This window comes from Anopheles funestus, chromosome 2RL, assembly GCF_943734845.2.
Source record: "Anopheles funestus chromosome 2RL, idAnoFuneDA-416_04, whole genome shotgun sequence".
In the NCBI taxonomy this organism is placed as follows: domain Eukaryota; kingdom Metazoa; phylum Arthropoda; class Insecta; order Diptera; family Culicidae; genus Anopheles; species Anopheles funestus.
This window is the reverse complement of record NC_064598.1, coordinates 27,511,538-27,523,871: the sequence shown is the minus strand read 5'-3', so window position 1 is coordinate 27,523,871 and position 12,334 is coordinate 27,511,538. Positions and strand designations below refer to the sequence as shown.

The window sequence follows — 12,334 nt, the reverse complement described above, 5'->3', positions numbered from 1 at the left end:
CCCATTGACGATCTTGCCCTTATTTCGTTTCCTTTCCCCGCATATCGGACAACCACGGACGGTTCTCGTCATGGGAACGAAATAAATCACTCTTTAACGTCAAATATCTCGCTTTTGTATAGCGGCAAAGGGATCATCATCATCATCAGTGTCTACTGTCAGTGCGAAATCGCACCAAAGTTGAAGCCACAACATGAATCCAGAAAGCCTCCGTCACACAAAGTCTTTCCCGCTCCCATCACTCCATTGGCAGGAGGATCAGCACAGGTTTTTGGTGGAGAAAATTAACCAACCCACCCACTTGCAGGGATGTTCCTGCCCACACAATCTTCCCTCCCCACGAACGTTCTTTCTTCTAGTCGATTTTGTCGCTGTCACTAATCCGTTCGTTAGTATACCAACGTTAACCGATGCCCAGTGTCTGTTGTGTGCCTAAAGCAGGAGAAGAAAGGAGGAGACACTCACAACAGGAAAAGCAAAAGCAAAAAATGCTGATGGAAAGCTTTCCGTAACATGGCTCAGGGCCCGGACAAAAAAGTGGGCCCGTTTCCCCCCCCCCCCCCCGCCCCACCCCTTTTTCCTCGCTTCGCGACCCCTTTCCCAACCAGAACACCACCAGAAAGCTGTAAATTAATTATGTTTAAATGGTTTAAGCAGGGAATAATGATGGGAGATTTGGACAAACAACGCAACCATTAGGCCATCCGTGTTGACCGGCAACGGATTGTCCAGCGTGCGGGATGGATCGTTTTTACACCCTCCTTCATTTTAGTAGCGTTTTTGTTGTTGGGAGTTTTGTGTGTGTGTTTTTTTTTTTTGTTTACCGGTGCGTTTCATTGCTTCACGGAATGTAAGTAATGAAGGATAGGTTTGGCCAACGAAGGTAGAAAAAAAACAGGCAAAAAGATCCAAAGCCACAGCAGAAAAGCCTACCGGGGTCTCATCCCGGCCACCATGGGTGGATAATTGCTTTCGGAGGTACGTCCGTTGTCAATGTGAAGAACGATGACTGATGAGTTTCGGAGCATTAGGCATGCGGCGGCTGAGCAGCGGAAGAGATAAGGAAAAACGAGAGGAAAAACGCTGGGAACGTTCGCCAGGGATGAAATAAGTTATTTAACAATCGAAAGTATAATCCTTCGGCCGGCTCTGGTAAACTCCCCGAAGGGAATTTCGACTCGAGTGGGGATGGGAATATGATGTCGGTGTTTCTAATTTTTGGGCGAAGAAAAACTTCATTCAGTTTCTGTGTCTTTTTTGTTTTGTTTTGGGGTTTAGGAAAGCACTTATTTATTTTCATAAGAAGATTAATATTAAGCGAATCTAAGCACCCATTAATGGTTTTGTTGTGTGTGGTTTAACAATGGAAAATCAATCGCTTGTGCCGCTAAGGCTAGGCAGGGTTTTTGGGTAAATTAGTGTTGAAGCTTAACACTAGAACTACCATGTATTTTAGGTATTTTTTGTTGAGTTTTGTTGTTGATTTTTTTTTGGTCAAAATGGCCTATTAATTAGTTCTGGGGCTACCATTAGAGTAGATGAATAGTTCTCACAGTTTACAGGGTTTTATAATATTTGAAGTTTTATGGACGTAACAAAATTGCAACTCTCTAGAAATGATTTTTGATGCATCAGTTCAACAATTGTTCTCGTTTCTGTGAAATCAGTACAGGACTAGCTTATATTTAGCAGATAACGATAACTGTTGTTGCTAATAACAATATCCACATTATCCATTGTTTTACAACCTGTTCCCAGGAAACATTCGAATACCTTCAACAACTTAAACATCGTTAATTTTGAGGAATGACCACGTACATGGTATACCAGTCAAAATAACTGGAACAAACCTAGTATATGTAAAAGTTTTATACATTCCCAAAAAAAGGTCGAATTGTTTTGAAATTCTGATGTGAAGTTGGAAAAGGGAAATGCCTTCCAAAAAACCTTGGTTGTGTGAAATCATGGAATGTTTTTTCTCCGTCATCCAATTAGCCAAGCTCATTCCAATGTTGTTTTTATTATTATTTTTTTATTCATAAAGAACGGGCTGACCGTATTGCTGAATGAACGATGTTTTCATTATTATTATGATAAAAAATATTACTCTGTATTTCTTATATTTGAAACCTTCCAAAATTTAAGAAAAGAAGTGGAATTAAAAAAGGAATAGAATTCGAAAAAAATCAGTCGTCACACATGACATATTAACTTCATTGATTGGGCCAAAGTGAAAAAAATTACTTTTTTTTACTCATTCCAATAAGTCTATAATTTGTGTAATTTCCTGGTGTAACACATTGTGAAAATAATTCCAGGAGGGTACTTATTATTTTTTTACATTGTTCAGATTTTTTTAAAACTATTTTTAGCTAATATCAAACATCAACCAAGCATGTAATTCACATCATTAGCATTAGTTATAATCTTTATGGGTTAGTGGAAGTTGTACTTTGTTCCACGAAACCTGCACACTAAAAGCCATGAACTTTAAAATAAAGCTCACGTGTGGTTAAATTTCATACATAGCAACCTAACCGATAATCCGGCTTGCGGGTAGAAGAAGCTGCTGCCGAGTATTTTATAGAGTGTGTGCAGCGTACTATATGTATGTATTCCGGTTGGGGTTTTACTTTTGTTTTCCACCAAAGTGGAAAAGAATTTCCCTACCAAACGTTATACCACCCAACAATGCACAGTACATTAGTACATCGTTCGCTTCCGTTGTCCCCAAAGCGCAATGTGGGGTTCCGTTCCATTCTCCGTTCACCGCTCTCCGCTTCTCCTCATGATTGCAACACAGTTAGTTTGCTGGATGATGAGCGGTTTGTAATAGATAGTTGTGTGTACATTTTTTTTTGTTTTACTTTATCCCCATCATCCACGTTATTTCGTTCTTCTGTTTGACTAGTATCCTTCTTTTCAAACAATTTCCAAAGCTGCATCTGCACCTTTCCTTGGTTAGCTGCCCGCCACACTTTGTGCTTTCCTTTCCCATCCCGATGGTAGAGTGTATGTCGCAGCACTCAAACACAGACCCTGTATCCAGTTCGACTGCGAAAGCAAATGGAAAAAAAGCACGAGCATTAAACTGTATTTGTTTTACTTTTGCTTGAATTCCACCCATTTATGGTTCCGCTTTGCCTGGGACGGGGATCTCCATGTGTCCATATTTCATCCACATCACATGCATACGCCGCTCCACGTCATACGCCAGCTTCTCCTCCCCCCGTGTTGCCTAGCTTTACTTTTTTTACGGTGCAAATTAGCCACGAGGGAGTGCTTTGATATTCAACGAGTCGCTCGCGACTCCGGCCTCCATACGGCGGGATTCCACCAACGCGGTCGCTCGGTTGGATCCATCCACAATGTGGTACGCTTCACGCGAATAAAATATGAAATATGTAGAACAATAGTCGGATTCTGTTTCTGCGCATTCCAAATTCCGCCAACTCGGAACGGGAGCTATCAAGAGCCGGTACCAAAATATGGATGGCTCATGCATTATGCGTGGCTGGGTGAGCGTACATGTGTGTACAAATGTGTGTGCATGTGAAATTGAGTCGTCGTTTTGGGGGGAGGGTTGTTTTTTTTCTCTCCTTTCATTTTTCTTACTGTGCCCTCGACACAAATACACACACACGTAGTGGCCAATTCCAACAGTGCCATGAAGCAAACCGGCCGGAAAGAATTGTGCTAACTCGTTGAAAACACAACTCAATGGTATACCGGCACATTCCCAGTTTTTCGGGGAGTTTCGGGTATGTGAAAATTGTCTCTTTTTTTCCTCCCCCAAACCCTCCCCTCGCCTTTGCATGATTGCAGCCAATGGTATACTACACCCTTTCGGATGCTTCATTCCCTTGATGGACATTTTTCTCATTTATGTGTTATATTTTGTCATTTTTTATTGGCAATTTTACTGTATGCTGTGTATGGTTCATATCGCGATGCGAGTTAGTTGCGTTATGTGCGTTTTGTAGAGTTCGGAGCCCGCAAAGTACCATTCGGTTAAATTTTTGCCAAGCATAATCTGACGTAAAGCGGTGGTGAAAATCGTACATGGGACCATCGTTTCGTCATGGGGATGACTGAGCATGACAACCCATCGCCGCGGTACATTTATGCGCTCTGTGCTCCATTTATTAGCGTATGACAGTTTTTTGTTTGCCATTGTCTGGCTGCCGCTGCACAAGCTCGTTAAGTTAACAAGCTAAGCTGCTGGCGTAATTAGTTAGCCTGGATGTGTTTGATTTTTGTTTCATCGCGTCCCGCACACGTAAAGGATTTAAAGGAACTATAATGTGAATGTTTTTCTACAGTTTTAAAATATTTACTTATTATTTGAAGTTTAATGAGAAGAAAAACACAACACACCCAGAGGATCCGAAAAGAAAAATAGTGAGAAATAATCACCTCCAAACTTGTCCAGCTGTATGACAATCAAAAACAGCTATAAAACGCTATAAAATAAGAATTTTGTAAAAACTTATGGAAATTCAAGGTTTTAGTTAAAAATTTCGTTTAATCTTTAATTGAATCAGAGTGAGAGTCATAATATTGAAGATTTATTTGGAAGATTTTACATTTCGAATCTAATTCATTAAAATCTTCTTTACGCATTTCTTTGATAATAACTTAGCTAACAACAATGTATTCTTTAATAAAACGTTGCTTTTATTATGCTTTTTAAGAACGGTATTAAGAATTATTTGTACCACCTTAACGGTTAATCAGTCCTTGCTACGGGGGACAGGGTCCGGATAGGATTTGATACCCAGTCCTATCATGTGGATCCTTCGCCGTTTAGCACATACACCACCAGGCCCACCCAAGAACACTGGTATTGGTATACAACATTATTCTGAGTATATTTTTTGAATAAATCATATCTTATCATACACTCAGATGGATAATTTTAAGATTTTGTTGAAGAATTCATAAGGAATTCTAGCATTTCAAATTCTCGTTTTGTTGGTGAAATCATATCTTTCTCCCTTCTTTTCAATTGTTCTAGCACAAAGACGTTCGTTTCGTTTTACTACTAACGATCCGAAATTGCTCTTGAACCACTATAAATGTAAACCCCACGTTACGACCAATTCTACTCCTTCCCGGAAGCATACATGCACAAGCTGCTTTATCCTGATCGCTTTCATTACGGAAATGGAAATAGTGTAGCTTTCAATAAAAAGCAACCACAGTAAGGGGCTAAAGCAAGAGCCCATTTCAAGCATCTACCTACAAAATGTAGTTGCCGTTTTAACTGACTGCTTAAATATGCTGTCTCTAAGATTCACTGCAGTGCATAATTAAGCGACAGAAATACTTTCAGCAACTCCATTACACTTGCTGTGTCCTCACGACCCGCTACTTAGCTGTAGTCAAAGGACTCATTCGTGAGTGTCAATTTCGTGTTTTAATTTTGCTTTCCATTGATGCACCCTGTTTCCCCGCCTCCTCAAATATGGTGGGGCCCATTTTCCACTCGTTCCCATTTTCGTTATGCTTCGTTGGCGTTCGTTGGTTGCCAAGTGCTGGTATTGGGTCAAAGGTTGAGGAGAAAGAGATGCAGTTCTGAGGGCGTTTTTTTTTCGCTCTCTTTTCACTCCCAAACCAGGTGGTAAGGTAGCTACACAAGATGCCGCAAGCAAGTAAGAATCTAGCAAACTTCCCGTTTGCCACCTCATGGTACGGGAAGGTGCGCTTGTGGAAACGTAATTAAACTGCAGATCATTAAAATTAGTGCACAAGAAAATGAGACTGCACTGGGCGGTGGGCCAGACCGTACCAGACGACAAGCGTTTGGCAAAAGTTTTTGGTCAATCCTGTAGCGACCGTAAGGAAGGAGAAAGGAAGGTGTCGCAGATCTTGCGCCTTGGAAAACCTTCGTGGAACTGAATTGCTCTGTTAGTTGGGGGGAAGAAGCGGGGTTGTGGGAGAAGGGGTAGGGAAAAGTTTTCCAAGATTTTCCATTAAGTACACATCCTGTTCTAGTTCGCACGTTCGAACAGAGAACGGAGAATCGAGCAGAAGACAGGCAACTCGGCGAAGCCTTGAGGTGATAGTTGAAAGCGTGAATTTCCAGTCCAGGTCCAGGAAATGATTTGGTTGTGCGCGTTTTACAAGCAAAAAAAAAGAGAAGTTTTATTATATCAGTAATTTTATTACTTTTCTGACACTAACTTTTCTTTTTTTGTATTGTTGTGTTTTCTCTTTTCTTGTGGTGGTTTTTCTTCTCCCGTTTTACAACCATTTCGATGACACGCAACGGCCTGAACTGTGGATTACTTCCAGTCCCGCCGGAACGGATGGTGATACGTGATCAGCTCGGTATGGAGCGCACAACGGTGGCCGGCCCGTACAGCGAAGGGGACAACATAAAGCTGCGCTGTGACGTGTACGGTGGGCGACCAACACCGACCGTCACCTGGTACCGGGACGGTGTGGCAATGGTGGCCGACACCAAGTACATGCCGCTCGGGAAGCACCTCCGGAGTGAGATTGCACTCGGTCCACTGACCCGCCAGGACCTGCATACGAAGCTTGTCTGCCGGGCGACCAACCATGCCCGGGCCAATCCAGTGGAGCAATCCGTCCAGATCGATATGAACTGTAAGTTATGAAAAAACGCCGTTTTTTTGGTTCTCGTAAAATAATGTTTGTGTCGCTTGTCCATCAACCAAACAAAAAAAACTTAGTTGCTCCACTAAACATAAGACTGATCGGCGCCCATCAACCGTTGTCGGCCGGCCGAAGATATGACCTTCTGTGCCAAAGTGCTGGTTCACGGCCAGCCGCTTCCATCACCTGGTTCCTCGATGGGGTGCGGCTCGACAAAAGCAAAGAAACGGTAAGTAACCAATCTTTAGCGTGGTATGGGGCATGGCTGACCATGCACCAAATCTTCTACATCATGCTTTACCATTTTTGGTTGGTTTTCCCGTCATCCCGACATCTTGACCGATACCGACGCAGACATCGGCCGACGGTAACCAAACCACAAGCACACTCTCCATCGTACTGAACCGTACCGATGCGGGCAAATATTTGTCGTGCAAGGCGTACAATTCCTACGTACAGTCCGATGCCCTCGAGGATGGTTGGCAGCTGGACATTCAGTGTAAGTAGCGCTACGCCGCAATTTTGTAGATGATGGAACCTAACCGCACGCGTTTTGCTTGGCACGGAATTCTACTATCACTTGCAGACGTTCCAGATGCGTCCGTTAGGCTCGGTAGCTCGCTGGATCCGAACGCAATCCGGGAGGGTACGGACGTTTACTTCGACTGTATCGTTAAAGCACATCCGGCCGTTTACAAGGTCGAATGGAAGCACAATGTAAGTGGTGGGGCGACGTCACCAACAAGAACGTTCGAGTGTTTTATATTTTCTTTAACTAAAGTCCTTTTTCATCTCTTTCTATTTCTTATTTCAATGTTACTTGAAATGAATTTGAACGAACAAAAAAATTCCCAATGCCAACCGCATCGAATCTACCAACGGAATGTGCAGAACAAAACGCTAACACGCAACATATCGCAGGGTGTCATCGTCAGCAAGCATTCGCTAGTGCTGCAGGGTGTATCACGTACAACGGCCGGCAACTATACCTGCGTCGGTTTCAATGCCGAGGGTGAAGGCAACAGTCCTACGTTCGAGCTGAATGTGATGTGTAAGTGAATAATTGAATTTTTCATTTCGCCCCATAACATCCCGTCTACCGTGTCCATTGTCACGGGTATGATTTTCATAGTCGTCCGGAAGTGGTTCCCATTACAACGGCTCACATCGATTTCGATAGTTTGCAGCAAATTGGTTAGCGGCGGTTGTCGTGTCATGTGATTTTTTTTTTCTGTTTTGTTCTTGTCCCATTGCTTCTGCAGATGCACCAACCTGTGCACCAAATCAACCGCGTGTATACGGTGTGGCGAAGCAGGAAAATGCCGAGATACGGTGCGTCGTCGACGCTAATCCACCGGATGTCGAGTTCAAGTGGACGTTTAATAATTCAGCCGAAAGCATCGATGTACAGGCGAGCCACATTTCCAGACTCGGTAATGTATTTGCAATTTTCATCTATGTCTCGTACGGTGGGAGGTTTTTTTTTTGAGTTTTAAATTTTCAGTTCCATTGAATTCTGACAAATTACTGCTTCCGAGTGCGGGGTTTGAAACTGTTTAGACACAGGCTCTAGCATGTAATGCCGTACAACAGGAGCGAATGGGGTTTTTGACGTGGCGAATAAAGTGTAGCAAAGCCATCCATTCGGTGCCAAGTTCGTTACGATGTTACCGGTTCATTTTAATTCCAGTTAGCTGCATAACTTCCACTCACTATCCTTTTATTTCTTACTTCCATTTCTCACCCTCCACCTGGTGGCAATATCCTTTTTTTGGGGAACGTTTCTACCTTGTCGTGCTGCCCGAATAAATGATGAACCCATGGACAACAACAAAAAAACTCCGCACCTTGGCAACTACCAGGCACGTCATCGATCGTATCGTACACGCCAATGACCGAGCTCGACTACGGTACGCTACTCTGCTCGGCGACCAACAAGATCGGCAAGCAACGGCAACCGTGCGTTTTCCACATCATAGCCGCAGGTAAATTTCAAGTCCCCGACCGACGGTGAAAGACGATGAACCCAACAAACCTCCGAATTGAGATTACTTCTAGGTGATGCTTTTTTTTTGGTTATACACACTTCGGACTGCAATAACTTTCTCTTGTTCAACGTTGTCTTTTTTTTTGTTTTTTGTTTAGTTCTATACTGTTTGGATGTTGGTTTGATGAAGGCGTCTGTGTGTGTTTCGTTTTTATTTGTGGGACGATATTAGATGAAAGATTTGTATCATGCTGCACATGATGTCTATTCCTCGTACGCTTGGGGGTTTATTAGATATTGCTTTTATCACACTTATACCATTTTGAATGCATGTTTATGATACCTTTACTTGATAGTTTTAATTGAGAAAAGTTGATATAATGTGCAGGTTAGTTTCACTTTTTCATTTCCATTTTTTTTTCTTTGGAAAATATGTCATAATTTACCTTTTTGCAAGAAAAAAAATATATTGAAAAGAGAACAATTTTTTTGGAAGTGCTCCATAAGTCTGTATATTTACAACTCCCAAATTCCAAAACACCAAGCATCAGATTTGGGCTACTATCGCAACGCGAATCGGGCTACTAAACGACACATTACTAAACGGCAAAATTTTAAGCAACATTTCATAACCTTAACTAACGTTGCTCTGGTAGCAAATTTATTCGGTTCAATGAGCCGATACGGAAAGCTACCATTTGCTGGACGTTCTTCTCGAGTGTTACCGAATGCGGAAGCTAATCCAACCGGTTTCACAATTAGTGAAGTAACAGTTTTACCGTCAAACCGATCGTCTTCCAAATTTCGATTCCGATGCAATGCCCAGAGTTAGTGCGATGAAAGAATGAAGATGAGAAGATGTCGATGCGTATCTGCTCCTGTTAGATATTACCCAGCATACAGCATAAAACTGGATCTAAGCATCGACTTTATCTACGGATGCAGAACGGCTTCTGGTGAGCATGGTGATGAGTAAAAAGTAAAGTAGAAACGAAAGTAGAAAAAAAAGCTCCATCCCGTTACGATCGTCTACCGAAGCCAGTTACTATGAACGAAGAGATCCATTAGCTGGTTTTAGTATTTTCTGCCAGGCAACGTTTCATCTTGCCTGTCGATCACTTCATTCCGACATCAGGCGAAACTGATGGGATGAGTTGAGTACCGTGCAAAATTAAATCCTGGACAGAAGGGATGTTTCATCTAATCAACTTGATTATCAAAGCGAGTGTTTTGCGTTTTTTTGCATTTTCCCAAAGCGGGTTTATGTATTGTTTTTTTTTCTTCTTTCTCGCATCTACTGATGCTGATTATAATATAATCCGATACCGGTAAATTAATCCAAATAGTGAATATAGATAAAACAGCACACGCTTACATTTTGCTGTACCTTTCAATTAGTTTGTGCCTCATACTTTTAAAGCAATCTGAGTGAATATTGGCATATCCTGCTTTGGTACGATTTTTGAGCTTCACTGTAAACAAAAATATAATGAAATTACTCATCAGGCCCAAAAACCCTTTAAGCATCTTAAACATATTTTTGTGCCAAACCTAAAAACCTTTATTCCGAACTTGCGTTTCCGGGTCACCGACGATCTTTGCGCTGGGCACATGCTAGATTAGCATATTTATTGCAGTACGTTCTACACTTCGACGTATATTGCATTAATCAACCGTTTGAAAATCTAATGGTCACATCAAAGAGCGACTAGCGCGAAGAGAATGTAGAATCTAATTATATATTAACATCCAACAAAAAAAAGGTGTATTTTGCTAAATCAACCGTTTGCTGGGCTAATGAAACTCTCGCGAGATCAATTTTGTACCTTTTGGGTACGGTGCAAAAGGAAAACCGCTGTACGGCGGTGATACTGCCTTTGGTTTTTTGGTGGCTGTTCAAATGAAAACCTTCCTGGAGGGATTTCATTAGAAGTTTTCGTGGAATAAATTTCTCTTCCACAACGTCGGGGTTTCGTTCGGGAACAAGCAGAACGGATATCAATTTCACTTATCACTACGTTCTGCGTGGCTCGAACCGTGCCTGATTGGATGCTATTGGATTGGTTCCTTGATGAATGAATTTTGCTCCTTTTTCTCTATTTTCGTTATGGTACTTAGTTAGCAAAATTGAAAAAAAATCCTTTTTTACACTTAGCTTTGTTTTTGTTCTGCGTGTTTTTTAGTCGATAAATTGAAGAAATATTACCTTTAACGAAAAAAAGAGGCGTTATCGTTTCTGTAACTAAACAATTTTTAAGTGTTGGGTTAATCTGATTCAGATTCAAGAATCTGAATGAATCTTTGAACTAAATCTCTGATTCTTAAGCTTTGTTCTGAAGATTCATGAACTCTAAAAGTTGCATTAATCTTCATAAACACATGAATCCTAGTGAGTTCGGAGCAGCTCGGTGTTGTACTTGATACTGGTGCCAGTATAACACAACAGAAATGGGTATCAAATCCCACTCAGACCGTATCTCTGTATGCAGGACTGTAAACCTTTCTATGGGCAAATAACACCAAAGAAAATCAAGAACTCTTAAGGCGTCATACATCATCATATCAGACAGTACATACATCGAGTATGATTTCTTACGTTTGAGAACATCCAGAAATCCAGAGTTCCCATTGTAGTTATTGTCTGATTCTTTGACCTATAGTTGTATAGTCGATAGCTGTTAGACTAATTTATCTGCTTAAGAATAAACATTTTTCTGAAGCCAAACTATTTAAAAAAATTCGACAATTCCTTAGGGATCCTTGAGGATTCATGAATCTTTGACGATTGGATATTCTATGAGGATGAATATAGTCAAGTAACTCAGTTACGGCAGGGATGGCCCAGTAGAACATTAGTATAAGAAGAATAGCTATAACAGATCGTCCCACGTAGCAAGGACTAACTATCTAGCTACTTGGTAAAAAGAAAGTCTTTAAAGTTTAGAAGAAGTAGAACTATAATAAAAAGAAGTTCTACTTTTTGAAAAGTTTCGTGTCTTTAATTTACGCGAAAGGCTTGAAAGTTGAGGCTATTAATTTGCTTGCAATTAATTTTATAATTCGAACCCCATTTTGAATGAAATACTCTCATCTATTATTACCCCACAGGATCCTTAGGATTTTGTTGCTTACATGTCTAATTGAACATAAACTAAAAGATGATTTATAGTGTAACTACAAAAAGTAAAGCTTGCTTATACAGCCCATTAAAAAATGTTAAAATAGAGAAACGAGGTACTTGTTTTAAAACAATAGTGAGCAGAATATAAAGGAATTAAATTCCCGTACCAATCCACTTAAGCTTTCCGTTCCGATGTTTCATCGCACACAGGCACTGGAGCTAAATTAACGAGCATAATCCTGGCTGATCTTTTGTCAGGCAAATTGTTTTGCCTTTACGTGGCTGCCGCCGGTTTTGTGAGGTGAGATCGACCCAATGAGGGTTGCAACCGGCGAGAGGTTTTATTTCGTTGTTCCTTTGCACACCCACACACAGACACACCAAAAAAGGCCACAACGGATGCACAGGAAATGAAGATTGTATCCTGTGAGAGTGAACTGAAGAACAAATTAAATATTAAATAATACACCCAAGTAACAATACCCAAAGTGACCGAAATGGACGTGCCAACAACAGCAAGAAAAGAAGAAAAAAAGAATCCTTTATGTTTCCTTCTACAACCTTTTCGTGAAGTTCCGTCCGAAATGTTTTATTGCTGTAGA

At 41.2% G+C, this 12,334-nt stretch overlaps 2 protein-coding genes across 5 annotated transcripts in view; one reads left to right on the top strand and one right to left on the bottom strand.

Annotated features, from left to right (window-relative positions):
- Positions 1-12,334, bottom strand: part of LOC125765298 (BTB/POZ domain-containing protein 6-B) — a 356,684-nt gene that overhangs the window by 322,992 nt on the left and 21,358 nt on the right. The gene's annotated exons all lie outside the window — the stretch shown is intronic.
- LOC125765293 (neural cell adhesion molecule 1) overlaps positions 1-12,334 on the top strand; it is a 111,602-nt gene that overhangs the window by 90,428 nt on the left and 8,840 nt on the right. For all 4 annotated transcript variants that reach the window (XM_049430258.1, XM_049430257.1, XM_049430256.1 and 1 more), the window contains exons 6-12: positions 6,298-6,615; positions 6,702-6,853; positions 6,979-7,123; positions 7,211-7,341; positions 7,516-7,675; positions 7,887-8,057; positions 8,487-8,609. In XM_049430258.1, the coding sequence (XP_049286215.1) occupies positions 6,298-6,615; positions 6,702-6,853; positions 6,979-7,123; positions 7,211-7,341; positions 7,516-7,675; positions 7,887-8,057; positions 8,487-8,609 (1,200 nt within the window). The remainder of the gene's footprint in view (positions 1-6,297; positions 6,616-6,701; positions 6,854-6,978; positions 7,124-7,210; positions 7,342-7,515; positions 7,676-7,886; positions 8,058-8,486; positions 8,610-12,334) is intronic.